At 36.9% G+C, this 19,377-nt stretch overlaps 3 protein-coding genes across 5 annotated transcripts; 1 reads left to right on the forward strand and 2 right to left on the reverse strand.

Annotated features, from left to right (window-relative positions):
* Positions 1–1,839: 1,839 nt before the first annotated feature.
* On the reverse strand, positions 1,840–6,560 carry LOC110766884 (zinc finger protein-like protein). Of its 3 annotated transcripts, XM_088249381.1 has the most exons (8): positions 5,672–6,559; positions 4,836–5,251; positions 4,636–4,750; positions 3,810–4,484; positions 3,123–3,200; positions 2,496–2,612; positions 2,164–2,350; positions 1,840–2,024 (listed from the first exon to the last, which is right to left on the reverse strand). In XM_088249381.1, exons 1-8 carry the CDS (start codon positions 6,011–6,013, stop codon positions 1,972–1,974), a joined length of 1,983 nt encoding a protein of 660 aa, XP_088105507.1. In that variant the 5' UTR covers positions 6,014–6,559; the 3' UTR covers positions 1,840–1,971. The 3 variants fall into 3 exon arrangements, with proteins under 3 accessions (XP_088105507.1, XP_021825982.2, XP_088105508.1); XM_021970290.2 differs by having other exon boundaries at positions 1,840–2,350; XM_088249382.1 differs by lacking the exons at positions 1,840–2,024; positions 2,164–2,350; positions 2,496–2,612 and adding an exon at positions 2,619–2,920 and having other exon boundaries at positions 5,672–6,560.
* Positions 6,561–8,930: 2,370 nt separating this feature from the next.
* FLA8 (FASCICLIN-like arabinogalactan protein 8) lies at positions 8,931–10,817 on the reverse strand. Its single transcript, XM_021969887.2, has one exon. It carries the CDS (start codon positions 10,617–10,619, stop codon positions 9,342–9,344), a length of 1,278 nt encoding a protein of 425 aa, XP_021825579.1. The 5' UTR covers positions 10,620–10,817; the 3' UTR covers positions 8,931–9,341.
* Positions 10,818–16,176: 5,359 nt separating this feature from the next.
* LOC110766946 (uncharacterized) lies at positions 16,177–19,285 on the forward strand. Its single transcript, XM_021970368.2, has 8 exons — positions 16,177–16,336; positions 16,480–16,580; positions 16,759–16,826; positions 17,212–17,284; positions 17,799–17,911; positions 18,009–18,113; positions 18,308–18,407; positions 19,004–19,285. Exons 2-8 carry the CDS (start codon positions 16,497–16,499, stop codon positions 19,178–19,180), a joined length of 720 nt encoding a protein of 239 aa, XP_021826060.1. The 5' UTR covers positions 16,177–16,336; positions 16,480–16,496; the 3' UTR covers positions 19,181–19,285.
* The last annotated feature ends 92 nt before the right edge of the window (positions 19,286–19,377 follow it).

Genomic DNA, 19,377 nt, shown 5'->3' on the forward strand with positions numbered 1-19,377 from the left:
ATAAATTCAAAACTGTAATTAATTATCAAATATCCAAATTCAATCTAAAAATGAAATTAATTAAAAAAATATTTGCCTCGCCCAATTTCAAGCTCAGACCTCAACCACCTCCTAAACCCATAGCCACTCTCACTGCACCAACTTCAACCCCAAAAAGTACACATCGTGTGCTGGTGATGGAGAAAGAAGATGATTGCAGCAAGAAAATACGATTGACTCAATAACTTTATTTGCCACCGAATGCAAGAACATGACTTTTAATAATTAAGTTTTTATTATTATTTGAATTTGAATATTTATAATCAATTTAAATATTATTTTTTTCTTCAATTTCAATTGAATTTTGATGAAAAGGACCACATTTGCTAAAATATACAAACACAGGGACTACGTTGGCCAAATTGATAACACGAGGACTAAATTGGCCGATGAGGTAAAACACAAGGACCATGTCGAGATTTAAGCCATAAAACAGTGTATGATATCAAACCCCCTAGAATGACCATTCCTTTTCCTCAAACTAGTAAATACATTAGATAAATAGAGAATGGAAACTAAGATTGAACAATTAAAAGTTGAATCGGTAAATGCCGGATTTGAAGTGTGAGCGCTAGTCTTGGAGGGAATCGAATTTGGCCTTGCAAATGTTGCAGATCTAGGGTTTTGTTCATTGTGCTCAGGCTCAACGTCACGAACGTCGGTTTTGATGAAATTCTGGGTTGGGTTTGAATTATCTATTAAGAGTAGCCAATATACTCTGTGAATGGACCGATTTGAGACTCTCTTTTCTTGGTGGGCAAGAAACAAGGATTTCGCGCCATGGATGCCCAATATCGTTGAGAAAGGAAGATTGTTATTTTGTCATAAAAGTTCTTTAGATTAAAGGGAAAAACTTCAAAATAGAATTCAATTAATTTTCTTTTAAGTTTTTTTTTTTTTATACAAACATAAATTTAAATTACTCTAAATTAATCTAGGGAAATTCACTATTATACCCAATATATGAGCCCAAATTATTTATAAAAAAAACCTATATGAGATGGACTTTAGAAACACACCCAAAGCCCATTTACAATATAGTAAAAAAGCTTCTAACTTCTTTTAAATTACAAAACTGTCATTGATTTCTTAAAACAAATCAACCCCAAACCTCATAAAAAGGCTCAAAACACTCAATAGGGCATCAAAGTAATTTAATAATCAAAATTAAATTCAATAGGGCCAGCTATCATTTTTTGGGTGTTTTTTGGGTTTGTTTATATAAATTAAATGATGTAGGGTTTATGTCTAGTTTTAGTGCTAAGAATGGGCATATGACTAAATGTCTCTTTAATCTAATCTACAAGAAGGGAGCTCGAACTTGGATGCAAGAGGACAGACTCACTATCTTGGCCAACTAACCTAACCCACATTAGTTTCTTTTTAAAAGTTAATTTTACAGAATCCAATATTTTCTGGGTAAGGAAAACGTAATTTGTAATTCACAAGATGTCAAATTTATTGACCTAGAGCTCATAATGGTTGCACTTCCTTTCAATGTTGATGAATTAAAAATGGGTGCACTTCTGGTGTCCGTTAAAATCCAGTCAGTAATTTTGATGTCAAGAAAAAATCAAGCATGAAATGAAGAAATCCTTCAATACAGCCACTACACCGCTACATGGTAATACTAATTCACTCGTGTTATAACAAATGTAATCATTTATTAATACTATAACTACAACTATATTATAACACATGAATTAGAAACACCATGTAACACAATGGGCCACCGTCCAGTTAATAAAGCAGCTAATCGCAATGCTGCTATTTATTTCTTTTTTCTCTGCAAGTAAATCGTGTCCCACCGAAAAAATTTCCCGAAAAGAAATTCATTCACACCAGCTTAAATCTTTCACAAATAACCCTTGGTTGTTACAAAAGCAACTGTTAAGCTGTTTGCTTTTAAGTCGTTGAAAGGCTTCAATTACTTCAATATTGTAGAATGACAGAACAAAGATGATACGGAAGAACCGAACGGAACGCTTTGCAAATAAGATAACAAGAAGAAAGTAAAGTAAGACAAGCAGTTTTTAAGTTATCCATCTTCAAGAATCTCTCTGTGCACATGCATGCATGATGTGCTGCAGTATTTGTAATTATACCTATGAAAAGGGACTTTACCAGCCAGTGATGCATTACAACAGGAGCAGTTAATTTCGCCAGCTACCCCACTTTTGGGTTGTGCGGTGCTCGGTGCAGCGGCAGTGCTGTTGCCTTGAGCACTAAGAGCTTCAGCTGCTGCTCTTCTCCTCTCGGCAGCAGCTGCCCTTTTCTCCCTCTCAGCTGCCTGTGCCCTTTTTAGTTCCTCCTGAGTTGGAATCAAAAAGGGGGAAAGAATGCGGACTTTAATCAAGATGAAAGAAGAGTGCAAATTAAAGTAAGAAGCTATTGCAAACATGCGCCAGCCTAGTTTCAAAGGCTTAATATAAGCAGTCATCGAAAATCTAACAGACCTCTTTAGAGATCTGTGATCCAGAGCTAGATTGAGGCTTTCCCTTAAGAATAGAAGATGTAGAGGATACTTGGTTTCGTAAATCCGTCGAAGCATTTTGCGTAACAGCAGCCTGAGCCTGCATATTTACATCACGATGATGTAGAGAGATCAAACTAAGAAGATATAGATGGAGGAAAAATAGGAATACTATACACTGCTGACACAATGATGTCAATTGTTCCTTCTGAATTACAATCAACAAGACCTTCCTCACAACTCAGCAAAAGAAATCCTCACATAAATTATTTCAAAATTTTACTCTACTTTTCATTTTTTAGAAGACAACAGAAAAAGAGCCAAAATAGAAAATGAAATTAGCAATTCTCTCTTTCCAATGCCACCAATCGACCAATGCTGAGGAAGGTGTGAATCAACGGATGCAACCTACAAATCAATTTCATTGAATCACTGCATGAAGGCTATGGACAACCAATGCAAGTGCATCAATCACACTGTTAAAAATGGCATTCTAAAAGATTCTTTAGAAAAACTAGAATCAAAACCAAGTCAACAGGGAAAAGAAGATAATCTCTACCAACACATCTTGAGGAACAGAAAAAGGACCAAATATAAGCAAAATATGCACCTGAGCTTTCTTTTCTTTTTCTTTTCGTAATTTCTTCAATTCTTTTGCTCTTGCCTTCTTTTTGGCATCTTTTTCAGCCTGAACAACCAAAAATGAAAGCAGATCATATTCATTCATTGTCAAGTATCAATGCATAACAAAACACTACTTGAAAGAGGCCTAAAAGATAAGGTTTTAAATGGTGAATGTGCAGGCACTGCCCCAAGAAAGTATTGGTTGTGTTCCAATTACAATAAATGACAACCATAAATATCCAAACTCTTAAACCTCAGTATGAGCTGCAGGATTATAGTTAAAATGCCCGCAATTTTGATCTTTCTCATTTTCTTCGCACTAAAAACAGAGTATTCTCAAAACCAGACCAGGTCGACCAATTGAACTGGGTTAATTGAGAAGTGGCGAATATGATTGACCCATAAGATCTGCATTATTAAATTTGCCAAAATCAGTGGCAAAATCAGAAGGTTGGACGATTTCTTTTATAATAATTTTCATGTTTGATTTTTTAGGGGTAAAATTAGAGCAAAAAATATAGGGGCAGGCTAAGTGGGGGAATTTTTGGGTTTAAATAGTCACCCCAGATATTTAAACTCCTGAATACAAATATGTTTTTTGTCCTATTTCACATGAGTTGGCCAATGCATCAAACCATCCACAGAAACCAGGTGAAGTTCTGCAAACAATTACCTGCTTAGCAGCTTGAGATTCCTCCATCTCTTTTGTCAATGCACTAGGTACCTTAGCAGCATGCCAATCCCACTTATCGGGGTTTGAGGCCATGAACCGTCTAAATGTATTTCTGACCTCCTTTTCACTTGCCAGCATGTATGGAGTCTGTCCCCTTTCATCTTTGATGCAAGGATCCAGACCCTGTTCCAATAGTTCCAACACTTTAAGAGTATCTCCAGACTGTGCTGCTTCATGCAAAGGTGTTGACGAACATATTTCCTCACCATCACTGTCACTTGATATAGGAAGTTCGATGGACTTCCCATAATTTGGGAAAGCTTCATTTTTTTCCATACAATCAGAACTGTCAACAATGTCGACTTTTTCCATTCTTGGTATGATGTTGCGGTCAATACCTGAACTATATGGTGGGTCCTCTTTGGAACTTGAAGGAGCTTCATTCACATCTACTTCGTAAGCAACTTGGGTCAATTGCTCATATATACGCCGAGCTTCCTTATAAGTAGGTCTCCGAACAGTCATTGGAACATTTTGAACAAGACAATGCTGATGACTAAAAATTGGTTTCTCTCCATTAAAAAGCAGTTGATGATTGCTTGAAGGAGCAGAAACAAAAACGCAAGATGAAGCATCAAAATATGGCTTCCAAGCAGCAAGTAGCTCATGAATTTCCTAGAATGTAAGACTTACAAATCAGTCAACTTTTACAAGATTCACTAGAATATCCATCATAAAAGAGTGGCAATCTATTTTCACGTAGGGTTGTCACCGAATCAATTAGAAATGTCACCGAATCAATTAGAGATGTCACTAAGTCAAATACCTTTTTCAAAGCAAGTTCATTATGACGTCGAAGAGAAGCACCGGCAGAATGTGCAGCCCTTCCACTTGCATCTTTCGATGACTGTTTTTTTCCAGCTTTGGCCCTTACAACATATCTGCACCACAAAATAAAGAATTCTGAATATCATAAATACAAAAAGAAAAATTATAGAGAAATGTAAATAAAAATAATAAGCCAACCTGTGGAAGGTCTTGTGAGCCACAATCAAGTTACCATCAAAAACACAACCAGCAAAATGCCCACCACTTGCAAGCAACACAATTCTAAGATGGGTCTTATCCCTGGGCTCATGAACCAACGTTTTCAATCTCTTTATCACTTCCTCACATGACAAAGTACTTTCAGGTCCAGACTCATTTGTAATTAAACACTTCGAAACAGAAACTCCCTCACCCGTCTGAAGGTAGATAAATAACTTCTGCTGCCTAATACTTGCACTTGCCCTAGATAACCTCAAAGAGCCAAATCCCTTTTCAGGCTCATCTTCCTCTGACCCCGATATACTCGAGACATCATAGTCTTTAAAAGAATCAGATGTTAATTCATCAAAGTCCTCCTCCTTCACAATACTCTTTCCAGCAACACTTAGCTTCACCTGTCATCATATATAACGAAATAATTACTACATGCCCCAAAACACGCACGCATACACATTACAGCTGAGGAATTAGTTCACTTAGTGAGTAACAAAAAGATTGAAAAAAAAATATCAATAACTCTACTCATCCCACATATCAAACAGCTGAGTAGCAATTTGAAAGTTGGACAGTAACGCTGTAAGTTCGAGCATTCCCATTTAACAAACAAAAATGTGATAAGAAATTCAAATTTTAAGCAAAAGCAATATAAGCATATCCAAAATGCTAACAAAACAATGTATCAAACCCCAAGAACTTCGCTTTTTCCTCATTTACAAATGTTCATTGCATAAACCAAAGCGAGCCTCCAACAAAAATAATAAATAAATAAATAAACAATTCGAGAATAAGAAAGTAAAATTGAACAATTAATTTACGTTGAATCGGTGAATATCGGACTTGAAGTGCGCGCGCTGGTCTTCGAGGGAATCGAACTCGGCTTTGCAAGTGTTGCAGGTCCACCGAGGTGCTCCGACGGCGTTTTGGGAGCGGTTTTCTTCATTGCGCTCAGGCTCGGAGTCGTCTAGGGTTTCAACGGCGGAATTGTAGGTAGAGGTCTCGGAGGTTGAAACAGTAGAGAGGCTGGAAGATTGAAGGAGCTCGCAGGAGTCGAAGAAGTTGGCGGGGACGTCGAAGATGGAACGGGGTCGTTTCACTTGTGTTTTGGCCGTCGCGTGAGTTGCTGTGGTTGTGGCGGTGCGAGGAGGCTCGGCCGCCATCGTAGCAGATTGGGTTGCGGCTCCCTTGTTTACGGTTATCTATTGTTTGTATGTGAAGTGTGAACGTATCATTCGAGACGGCACCGCTTTGACTTCAACCTTGGCGATTTTTTTCTGCAACTGATGTTGTCACTAAAAAGAGAAAATGTAACCGATCAATCAAATTAGGCTTATTTAATGTTTCAGTCCTGAAACACGAACACTCAGTCTCACATTATCCCTTTAAACTGAATTTTTTTCAAATAACCCCCAGAATCTCTAAAAATTGTTGAAAATTTCTCACTTTACCACTTCCGTCCATTTCCATCCATAAAACCATTAAAGGTGCCGATGTGGTATAGCCATTATAATAATTTTAGCTATCTTATCTCTTCTATATGCCTCTCTCTCTCTCTCTCTCTCTCACCTCACTCCCTCTACCTCTCTCTTCTCTCACACCCCACCCCACCCAGTGGTGGTGGTTTGGGTGTGTTGAGTAATTCCATGGAGGGTTAGGTCTGGGGTGGGGGTTGGGTTTGGCGAGTGGAGGGGAGAGAAGAGATAGGCAGAAAGACAGAGGGAGAGAGAGAGAAGAGAGAAGATAATAAGGAGCTAAAATTACTATAATGTCCATGTCACGTCATCACATTTAACGGTTTTGTAGGTGAAAATGGACGAAAGTAGTAAAGTGGGAAAATTTCATCAATTTTTAGAGATTCATTGGGTTAAATGAGAAAATTTCAGTTTGAGGGGGTAAAGTGAGACCAAGTGTCTGTTCCAGGGGTGAAACAGTAAATAAGCCATCAAATTATTTAGGGATTTTTGTAGAAATGTCACATGAACTTATACCTCAGTTTTAATTTGTTACCTTAAAGAAAAATTTAAGAGAAATGTCACCTTAAATATTCAAAATCCATGATTTGTCATCTCACTTTAACACCATCCAATTTTCCGTCCATTTTAAAGGATATTTTAGTCTTTCCATTTTCAAGGGTATTTTAAAAATAGAAAAATCATTTTTAAAAAAATCTCACTGGCCCTCAACCCACCCAAATCGAATCCACCTTTTTCTTCTTTTTTATTTTTGGTATTTTTCCATTTGCATATTGAAAATTTGTAGAGAGAGAGGTAGGGACGGGGAGGGAGGGGGTCTCATGTGCAATGTGTTTTGGAGGCAGGTTGGGTTAGGGTGTGGGAGAAAGGGAGAGAAATGTCTCTTTTTTCTCTCGTTTTTTTTCCCTTGAAAATAGAAAAACTAAAATACCCTTAAAATGGATGTTAAAGTCAGATGGCAAATCATAGATTTTGAAAAATTAAGGTGATATTTCTCTTAAATTTTTCTTTAAAGTGACAAATTGAAACTGAGGTATAAATTTAGGTGACATTTCTACAAAAATCCCAATTATTTATGTACGGATGGGTGAAAAAGTTACCGACGTAGTTCAATTGGTAAGAGTGTTTACTCGTCCAGGTCTAGGTTCATTTCTACATCCTCCAATACGACTTGTGTACAAAAAAAAATGTAGTTTGAATTGAATTGGATCATATCTTAACTTGTTATTAGATTTGGTTCAGTCTAATTGAAAATTGTCAAAATTGAATCAAACCGTCTAAGTAAATGTTCTTAACACTTGATCATTTTTGTCAACGGTGTCTAACCCAGTGGAAAAGAGCATTGACTTCTACGCAAGAGGTCTCAGGTTCAAACGCCCATGATATCATTTGACATCATTTGTGTGTGTGAGAGAAATCTCCCTCCCCTTTAGTTTAAATTATCGCTTGTACTTAAAATATATACTTGATCATTTCTTATTAATTATCACCATTTACTATTATATTTTTTATCCCTTACATTTAGATTTTCTCACTAGATTGTTAGTTTGTCGTTTTAAATGGAATATTGAATGTCGTTGGAATGTTATAGCTTTCGAAATTAGAATGGTGATTTCAATTATGGTTTGGTTCCTAGACCTAGAGGAGAAAATATAAGGACTTCATGGGATTCCCATGCCTACTCTTGGTTTTGTGCGGAGAGCTTTTCCTATTGACCTTTGTGTGGTTGGTTATCTTTTTTCCATTTATTTTCATTAGAGACTGTAGAGGCTCTTTAAATCAGAAATGAGGCGTTATGGTTTTTGGGGTATAATGCAAGGAGGAGGATGTCAAGAAGAAGGCCCTACCTATTGGTGGGCCTCTCTTGGCCCATGATTGGCGGTGATTATGTTGTCCTTGGTCTACTTGCTTTCTTTCTTCTTCTTTTAGGTCATATGGTCTCCTTGGTTTCAAATTCAATGTTTGATTTTTGAATTTGCTGGAACCCTCTGTTAGGCTGCTTTCAATTTCAAATATATAAAGAAGTGAAAGTACAGAAAATGTAGTGTTTGGAGTAAGTAACAATAAGGAGTTCTAACTACTCTAATGAACGGGAAAGAGAATCGAATTTGAGCGAGCTCGACAGTATACGAGTGAGTTGGTCCAATTAATCTAGTCCACATATTTATTCAATTATTTGACCCATTTATTCACCCTACTTTTCCATGGCATAAGTTTTAAAGAAAACAGCCTGACCTATTCTATGACACTTCAGCTAAGCCTCATGCACTTCAAAGTTCAAATTTTGGTACCAAAAACAGATTTCTTATTTTATTTTGGTAAAAACCAAAGACAGTTCTTCAGGTTTGGAAGGAACGAACAAATACTTGGCCGAAAAATTAAATAAGTGAACGAATTTTACTGTAAATAAAGCGGTCTCTACAAATTTCGAAAAGTACATTAAATTAAGTAATATACAGTGCCACGAGCACTATGGACGCATGTTGGCTTCCACTGTCAGATCCACCAATCCATGCGCTTGGATTTTACAATCGTGAACATATTAATAATAATAGACGCGACACACACGATTACTTCTCCCAGCACAGCTGCTCAAATCCGCAGATACCCATAAATTAAAAATATCAATAAATAAAAACAAAATTAACAAATAAAAAGCCTCTATGGTAATATACAGTGCCACGAGCACTATGGACGCATGTTGGCTTCCACTGTCAGATCCACCAATCCATGCGCTTGGATTTTACAATCGTGAACATATTAATAATAATAGACGCGACACACACGATTACTTCTCCCAGCACAGCTGCTCAAATCCGCAGATACCCATAAATTAAAAATATCAATAAATAAAAACAAAATTAACAAATAAAAAGCCTCTATGGTCTCTAACCGGTAACAACGGAGTAAAATAATAACAATAAAACCTCAAACCACTACAAAGTAACAAAATAATTAAGTAAAAAAAAAAAAAAAGATAAAACAAAATAAATTAACAGACGCGTGAAATTACCGTTCAGGACAAGACAACGGAGGAAATAACAGTGGCACAGACAGTGACCAGTACAGTCATCAGCAATGCAGGTGAGGCCACGTGACCAGCTCCGTTACCCGAGGTACTGTTCTCCGACTCAGCAGACGGAGCCTCAGACGGCGCTCCCTCCGGCGTCTCCGATGGCGGTGCCGGCGGTGAAGCGGTCAAAGGCGATGGCCCTTCAACGGAAGCGGGACTCGGAGCGAGTACCGGCGCCGGCGAAGGGGCTGCGGATGGCACTAGCCCCGGCGCCGGTGACGGAGATTTTCCGAACAGCTCCAGTGGAAGAAGCACATTGTCGATGGTGAAGATCGCGAGGGGAGTCGCGTCGAGAACCGTGTCGGCCACTCGGGAGGAGTCGACTCCGGTGTGAAGCGTGACCTGGTCGCCGGCTGTCGTCGTGGTCAGATCGAACTTCCCGGCTCCGTTCGTCGCCAGAGTGCTAATCGGAGACTTGGAGGTCTTCAAAGTGCCGATCGGAGTGTAACCAGCAACGGCATGAAACTGTAAGATGGAGACCACCTCCGCATTGGTGAGCTTGCTCAGATCCGGCACGCCCTTCGCCTTAAACGCCTCGTCGTTGGGAGCGAAGATCGTCAAGCCTTTCTCCGCCGCCGATTGGTACGTCTTGATGACGCCGCTCGATATGATCAGTGACGCGAAAGTCTTGGCCCCGGCTTTCTCGAGCAGCGCCGTTATGTTGACGTCGGAGGCAGAAGGAGCCGGCGCCGTCAAGATCCCGGGAGCGATGATCGGAGCGTTGATTTCCAAAATTGAGATGTTGTACGGAATCTGCTTGACGGATTTGGTGTAGCTGGAGTCGAGCTTGGAGCCGGGAGCCGCGGAGCCGAAGCCAACCTTGCCGCCTTGGAGGTCGGTGATGTTGACGAAGCCGAGATTTCCCGGGGCGTTGCCGGTGGTCTGGTAGAGGGTGGTGGAGAGGGTGGAGCCCTTGGAGATTTGGTGGAGCTTCGTGGGGTCGTAGTAGTCGAGGAGGACGTGTAGGCTGAGGGCGTTCTTGACGACGGAGAGGGGATGTTTGGCTGCGAGGGCGGAGATGGCGGCATTGTTCAGGACAAGGATAGTGATTGTTTGGCGGGTGTTGATCTCGTCAGCTAGCCTTGTTTGGGTCAAGAAGCTGTTGTATTGGCTGTAGTCTGGGAAGGCGGAGAGAATTTCAGTGATGTTGTGGGCTGATGAGATTGTGGCGGTGAGGGCCAAGAGAGAGAGGAGGAAGAGAGCTCTGCTCAGTGAGGCCATTTTTGGTTTGAGTGAGTGAGTGAGTGAGTGAGTGAGTGAGTGAGAGATGAGAGTTTTATGAGTTAAAAGAGATGGGTTTTGGGGAGTTAACTACGGTTAAGGAAGGGGGGTTTTGGTTGGGTTTAACTGTGGTTTGGTTTAGGAAGGGCCATGTGGAGGGAGGCAAAGTGCTTTTCTCCACAGCTGGAAATGGAAAGCATGGGTTTTGTGTTATGTGGCAGAGATGGGTTGCTTGGTGCTTCTTATATTCTGTTTCTTTTGGATGAAATGACTTGAATGTCCTTATCCTCTTGGTGGGTTTTCCGTTGAGATAAGGATGATTTGTGATTATGTTGTGGGCTTCTAGCAACAAAAGGTTAAAGTTAACGAAGTGGACGTGATTATTATGGGAAATGAAATGATGGGTGGAAATGGGTTCCTGGTTAACGGCTCTAAACCCCAGGTGACAAGTTGAGAAACCTTGAGTTTGGTCTCCTAGGTTGGGAGGGTTGGGGTACTTCAACCAAAGGTCAATGCACATGCTTTAGTTCGTGTTACTTTGCAGCCTGTATTGGGGATTTTCTTATGATTACGACGTGAGTGATTGTAAACTGTTGACATAATCGAGTTACTTGTGTCATAAATGCATCAATCGCATAAATAATATGAATTTCGTGCACCACAATACGTCAATGACCTGTAATCAATTACGCGCAACTATCTTTAGCATTTCATTTTTCTTGCTAGTGTCGTACTAGTAAAAAAAGGATGGTCCATATGCATGTTAGTGTGTTTGGTACCAACAATGCGTTGTCTTATCCTCGTTGCCATCCATATTCCATATAAGTAAATTGCGTAATGCCAGTCCTCCATGTATGTATATAATGATTGTTCAAAGGCAAAGCATATTGTTTTGGAACCAAAGCTTTCAGGGGTGCCCTAAATTATTAGGAAAGATTTGAGTCAGTGGCTAACCATAAACCCCCACCCATTTTTGATCCCCTTTACGTTTTGGTTCTGACTTGTGAGGCTGTCCTCCAAAACACAGCTGTAACTGCTTTCCAAATGGAAATCTTCAAATAAATGCAAGGCATTATATACTACCAACTTTTTTTATATAAAAAAATTGTTATTTATTTATCAATATACAACCAACTTTAATTGTGAGCAACAACAAAAAAAGGTCCCTTGAAGAAACCCTACAATTAAGAAGTGAATTTCTTTTTCCTTGAAACGTTTGGGTTCAAGACAAATATGTTGTGTTGAATACGGGAAAGAAGAAAGGTAAAAGTGGAATACATTGTACAAAGTTTTGCCAAGCATTAGGTCTCCTTCGATTGGAAGCAAGAGCATGACTTTCTTCTAGCAAATGAGACATCTAGTTCCTTTTCATTTTCATTTATTTTATTTTTTCCTTTTTCATATATACCTTGACAAAGTCAGAACACCACGACATGATGAGATAATAACACGTAAAAACAAGAATTTTTAACCATATCATGACCTTCATACATATTGTCATACAATCAGGGTATTCTCGCATTTGGTAATGCTTAATGCCAGCAAGTTTTCTCCCAACACTTTTCTTCATTATTTTTGTAATAATGATAAAAGAAGGTTGAATCCAATTTGTTATAGAATATTCCTCATTTTATTTGATACTTGAACTGTACACTACATCGTTAAATTTAAAATATATATTATTGAACCAAATGTGAAAATGTAATGATGCAATATCAAAGATTGTGAATGAGAGTTTGGACAAATAGCAAATTTCCAATCACTGATTATGGCATTATATAATATGAATAAGATGTAAAACCCAGAGAGAAAATTGAGAAGAGAAAAACCGCTAAAAGACGTTAATGAGAAAGCATGCGAATTTCTTTGTGTACAATTTTCGATTAGACAAGTTGTCTCAATCAAAAGCATAAACAATAATGCGACAAGATCATATATTTTCTTCTTATCATTCTTCTTCTAGGTTTTGACTTCCATATAACAAAGTTATTTAGTATTCTGCAAAAAAAATCTTGGCATTGTTTTCATATGCTTTGTTAAATTAAATAATTTTCGAAACACAGAGAGCAAAAGGATGACAATTTAGTGCTACAAAATTACAAATAAAATCTCTATATATTCAATTTTGGACTTTAGAGTTGGGGGCCCACTATAGTTGTTGTTATGCAGGGGATATTGTCGGCAACAATTGTAGCAACCACATGCAAAAAAGCAACAAAAATAAACAAATAAATTAAAATTAAAATAAATAAATGGTCTTTGGCTGCCATGTGACTCTGTGCCCCTCCATTAACAAATGGAGCACATATATGGCCCTCTAGTTGTTGTTGGCCTCTAGTAATTTGTGGTGAACAATCAATGGCCAAATACTGAAATGGAATTTTGGCAATTAGGTTAAAAACTTAGAACAACGATAAAGAAGATGTGTCGCTTCCAAATGGAGGGCTACTACTTGATGCTGTGCTCTGCAACCATGTAAATTCGAATATCCTATAGATTTGTAAGTTATATATGGTCCATATGGAATTTGTACATTGCATTTATATTTATCAAGTTCGAATCTGCGACAACTAATATGCAAATTAAGGTTATATTTCACTAGATTAGAAGATATCAAATTTTAAACATATAAAATACTTTAGCTTGACTATTTATTTATTTAAATATTTAGTTTATTTTATACTTTTAGAATTTTAACCACTAGAAGGATCAGAATGGATTTGGGCAACGAGGCCATAATTGTTCAATCACATATTCATTTATTTGGCTTTTGGGCAGTAGTGTTCTTTTTTCTTTTTTCGTTTCATTGTGATTGTTTCATGCGCGAATCTTTTTAATATCCAGCTCTTGTTTGTTCTTGGTTGTCAGTGTCACAATGGATTTTGGATGTTTTCATCCTCTCCACTATATAATCTTATAGTGTTTTAATATAGCATCTATTCTAATAAATAAAAAAAGGAATGGATTTGAGCAATGCTCGTGGAATCTTGAGGAGGTTTGAGAAGTGTGCTTTGAATGACATGATATCATAGAGTATTAAACGTGAAAGTACTAAATTCTTTATACGGGTAATAACTCTGGAAAAGTAAAAAATTAAACGGGGATAATAGAGACTTGGGTAATGGCCTAACAATAATGGATAATGTTATAAACTACTCTTATCGATAAATGAAAATCAGGGGAAAAATTTAAAAGAAAGAAAGGATCCTAGTATATATATAGTATAGCCGAACGGCTATACTATTTATTAAAGGAAATTAAAACAAAAGAAAAACCAAGTGGCTATACTATTTTTAAAAAAAGAAATTTAAAAATCGAGTATAGCCGTGCGGTTATACGCTTTATTTAAAAAAGGATTATTCGCAGCAATGGTCCCTCAACTATACCCCAAGTTACACTTTGGTCACTCAATTCAAATATTAGTTGTAGAGGTCACTCAATTAGGTGTTTTGTTGCACTGTTAGTCATACCGTCAAGTCTCTCTAACAGTAGGGACTAATGGCGCAACACAACACCTAATTGAGTGACCAAAATGTAACTCTGAGTATAGTTGAGGGATCATTGCTACAAATAATCTTAACTAAAATATCACATTTGCCCATCAATAATCTAAGAGATGCTTGCCACATCATCATTTTAAATAGAAAAAGTAACAGACTTGACAGTAGGACTAATGATACAACAAAACACCTAATTGAGTGACATCTGCAACTAATATTTGAGTTGAGTGACATCTGCAACTAATATTTGAGTTGAGTGACCAAAGTGTAACTTGGGGTATAGTTGAGGGACCATTGCTGCGAATAACCCTTTTAAAAAAAGCAAAGCTGCCGCACAGCCCTTAGGTGCCATGTGTCAAAATTCAGCTATACTATTTTTATAAAAAAAATTAAACACATCGAGTATAGCCGTGCGACGGTACTATTTTTTACAAAAAAAAACCCTAGCAATGTGTCAAAAATAATACAGCCGTATGGATATATTTTTTTTAAAAGGAAAATCGTAGTCTAGCCACACGACGATACTATTTAAATACATTATATTGAAGATATTGATTTTCCCACTCTCTTTTTATCCACTTACATACAATTTTTTTAAAAAAATTGTATGTTTTCACTCATCTATTGTTCACTTACACTCCCTTTAATCTTATAGTAAAAAGTACTAAAAACTAAAAGGGAGTGGGAAAATCACCACTCTATATTTAAAGTGGTGACATGTGTCAAAAATAGTATAGCCTTGCGGCTATACCATTTGTATACATTCTACTAAAAGTAGTTATTAGGTGCCACGTGTAAAAATAGTAGGGCTGTGTGGCTATATCCTTTTTAAAAAAAATTAAAAACATCGAGTATAGCCTTGCGGCTGTACTAGTTTTTATAAAAACAAAGGAACCCTTAGCGATTAGTTGCCACGTGTCAAAATATTTAAATAGATTAAATTGAAAGTAGTGATTTGATGCCACGTGACAAAAATATTATGGCCGCACGGCGGTACTATTTTTAAAAACAATTAGTAGTACAGCCGGACGGCTATACTATTTAATCAATAAAAAATAAAGCAAAAAGCACCCTCGTTATTGCATTAGTTTATACTTTAGAGATATTAATTTACTAGTTTCAATATATCCAAAGTAGATATTAATCGGCCATTGTATAATATTTTAATATGTATTATTTTTATTCAATAATATGTGAGAATTATTTATATAATACGTGAATTTTGTGTGTCTTATTGAAAATTTTGTAAAAAAATATGTGTATTAAACATGAGAAATACATACGTAGATGTACAACATGAGTATTGTACGTTTGCTTTTTAAAAAAAACATGAATTTAACCAAGTCTCTAAGATATGTACAGAACACGGATGTATGTGTATCATAGAGTATTAAACATGAAAGTGTTAAATTATTTATACTGGTAATAACTCTGGAAAAGTAAAAAATTAAACGAGGACAATAGAGACTCGGGTAATGGCCTAATAGTAATGGATAATGTTATAAACTACTCTTATTGATAAATGAAAATCGGGGAAAAAATTAAAAGAAAGAAAGGATCTATATATATAGTATAGCCAGCTATACTATTTATTAAAGGAAATTAAAACAAAAGAAAAACCGAGTAAAGCCAAGTGGCGATACTAATTTTAAAAAAAGAAATTAAAATATCGAGTGTACTCTTTATTTAAAAAAAGCAGAGCTGCCGTACAGCGCCCAGGTGCCATGTGTCAAAATAAGTATAGCCGTGCGGCTGTACTATTTTTAAAAAAACCCCCAAGCGATTTAGGTGCCACATGTCAAAAATAATATAGCCGTACGGCTATATTTGTTTTAAAAGGAAAATCTTAGTATAGCCGCACGGCTATAATATTGAAATACATTATATTTGTTGACCCGTTAGATCAATATGGACGGTTTGAGATCAAATTTCTGAGTAAGTTACAATCTAGTAACTGTTTACCCAAACCCGAAAGAAAGAACCCGGCACATGTTTGAAAATATCTGGAAAATGTTGTGGTCTTGTTGGAAAATATAGAAAATGTGGGGTCAAAACAAAAACTTTACAAAATTGATTTGTAAAGACCCAGCCTCTTCATCCCGACAGAGGCGAGGTTTTTCCACCGCAGTGGTTTCGGCGGTTCCATAAGGAAGAAGAAGAAGAAAGAAGAGGCTTAAAGAAATTCTCAAATTCTGTTCTACATGCGCTCCCAGTTTGGTAATGAAAAACAACTTCTTCTTTTTTTGTGGTAATTTTATCATAAAATGAGTTTTACTTTTTCAATTTTCATGGGGTTTCTTATTTACTTCTTGGCAATAAAAAGATCGTGATATTTGAACATGTTTTTTTTTTTTGTCCAGTGGTTTAGGATTTTGGGATGAGAATCAGTAAAACAGAGGTGAACTTGAGGAGGCTGCTTGCAGCTGCTCCTCAGCAACAAAACCAGGCAAAACTTGGACATGTATGTATGATCCTTGTCTTCTCGCTCACCTCTGATATGGATATTGTTATTAGAATTACAGGTTATATGCTTTTATTCATTTTCATACAATTGATCTGTGTTCTAGCTTTCCTTTTTCTTTTGGGTGTTTTTGGGATATATAGCCTTTATGGATGATATAAGTACTGGAATTTTGCAGTATGTTGCTACTTTACGAGAACAGGTAGAACAACTAGCTGAGGAGAGAACTCCAGAAGGCTTACCAAGGTTGGTATTTGTTTTAATTTTCCCCCTTGATTTACTTTAACTTTGATTTTTTCAATAAATTGATCCATGTTCCAATATGCTTCCTTTCTTCTACTTTACAAATCAATCCAAGGGTTTTGGTAGGCATGATATGATGGAAATATTGATTAACATTCTAATCACTGTGTTTAGAGTGAATATTTTTATATACTCATATTAAGTTCTAGAGACATTTTCTCACATCATTAGCACACTTTCGTTGTTTTAGGGATTTTGGATGGAAAGAGTTTTATCCAAATGATGATTTGAGTTATTATTTATATGTATTTTCTTGATACTCTGTCTTAAGAGCTTGTAAATTTCTTAATTTACTAATTGGAATGATTATTTATGGTTCTATGTTCAGGGTTTCAAAGGCTGTTTTGAGCGACTATTCAGAGAAGATCGAAGCAATTGCTTCCAAATTAGCTGCTCTGCCGGTGCGTACATATGATCTAGAAAGCATACATGTCACTTTTGTTGAATTGTTGATTTTATGTCTTAACCAGTTCACTTGGCAAATGTTCTTTAGATCTAGGGTTTTCTGAATTTTTTTAGTGTTATGTATCATTTATAATTAATTTACTGATAATAGGTTTAGTATGAAGGTCTGGAAATTATAACGACTGAGAAAGAAAAATATTGTTAGGCTGATCCAAATTGGTATTTCATGCTTAACAAAATACTGAGAATTTATGCTTAACATGTAATTGGTTGTATCAGTTTATGTCATCATATCTAAAGAGAATCTTTAACATATCGATTGTGTTCTTTAGCTAGATTTCTGACATGTTATATGTGAATCTGGCACCATATATGAAAGCAGGAATCCACCTGATCAATGGTCCAGATTAACAGTCTGGCAAGAGAATATTTCTGTACAATATATATGTATATGTATTCAATTTATGGAGTAAATTGCTCCTAACTATGTTTTCTTTGGCAAACTCCCAGCCCGATATTCAAGCACCCAAGGAGCCCCTTGCAAGAATTTCTGTCAAAGCAAACTCTTCTGATACAGGAGACAATCAGATTCCCCCTTCTCCAGGTCTGAGAAGGAGATTTGGGTAAGTGAACAGTAGTTAGGATCATGGTTTCGTTTAGCTCCTTAGTGATCTTTTGTATGCTATCTCATGATTTTAACTGGTTTTGTTTGTTAAATAGGCTTACCTCAAATTCCGAAGATGGAACTCATGAGATTCTTAGTGTTGATTCTTCAGCGCCTGTCAAACTGGATGCTGCAGCCCAAGCACACATTGAAAAACATAGGTGTTTTGTCGTATTAACTTTCATACTTTCTCAAGTTCTCCTATTAAACTGGAGTAACTAGACTCTGGATGAAATTGAAACCAGATAACTCACCAGAGCAGAGACTATCTTTACTTTTAAAACTTCAGATGTTGATTATATTTGCTTTCCACATTCTGTTTAAGATTCTTATAAATTTTTCTCTCATGGGACAGAAAGCTTCAAGAGGATTTGACCGATGAAATGGTTGGATTGGCAAGGCAACTCAAAGAGAGTAGTCTCATGATGAATCACTCGCTGCAAGACGCTGAAAAAGTAAGATCTTTATAATCTCAACACTACTTATATTTAGCTGGCTGTGGTTTGATTTGTGTTTAGGGGTGACACTGACCAGGGTGAAGTCTTTTTGAAGGGAAGATAAGGTGAAAGAATGTTTTGGATTTTAGGTGCGAGAATCAGGAGAAATGCTTGGAAAGGGAAATGTGAAACAAAGAAACCAAGGTTGGGGTTGTAAAGAGTCCCTGAGATTCTTAGGCTAAAACCAATAGATTTGCAGAGGAGTTTAGGCTGTAATAGGAGAGTAAATATAGTTTTTTTGTTTAGAAAGAGTTTAAAGTAAAGGGGTTTGGGGAGGTCTGCAAGATGATATTTGGTCTGAGTTTTCCATGTTCAGATAATTAAAAGAAAGGAAGAAGTTGAAGAATAAGAGAAAACCTAAGAGAAAACATTGATCATCAGACATATCAAAATTTAGGAAAAATGTCCAAAGGAATAATGTAACATCTTGTGTTACTTCAAAAATTGATTGTTGTGATAAAAGCTTACTCTCTGGTGTGCCTTTGATGTAAATTCATAGCTGATGGAATGTCATATCTGTCGATCTCATAACTTAAGGTATGGCTTATGTGCAGATACTTGATTCTACAGAGAAGGCTGTTGAAAGTAGCTTGGCAAGCACTGGCCATGCCAATACAAGGGCGACCAATATATACTCGAAGACGTCCAAAACTACGTGTTTCACATGGCTTGTAATGTTTGTAATGACATGTGTATTCATCATGGTTGTACTTTTAATTCGTGTCACTTAAGGGTATGTTGTTGAGTTAGGAAAATTCATCTTTCCTTTTCCTCGCACGATTGCTATGTATATATAATTTGCTGTGTTGAGCAATGACATAGTTTACAATTTGATATCATGCAGTGTTGAGCTTTGAGGCTACTATTACGAATTTGGGCTTTTTTTGGTCTTAGACTAGCCTTATATCCCAGCCCAGGCCAACCCAAT

Source organism: Prunus avium, chromosome 2, assembly GCF_965620075.1.
Source record: "Prunus avium chromosome 2, drPruAviu1.hap1.1, whole genome shotgun sequence".
In the NCBI taxonomy this organism is placed as follows: domain Eukaryota; kingdom Viridiplantae; phylum Streptophyta; class Magnoliopsida; order Rosales; family Rosaceae; genus Prunus; species Prunus avium.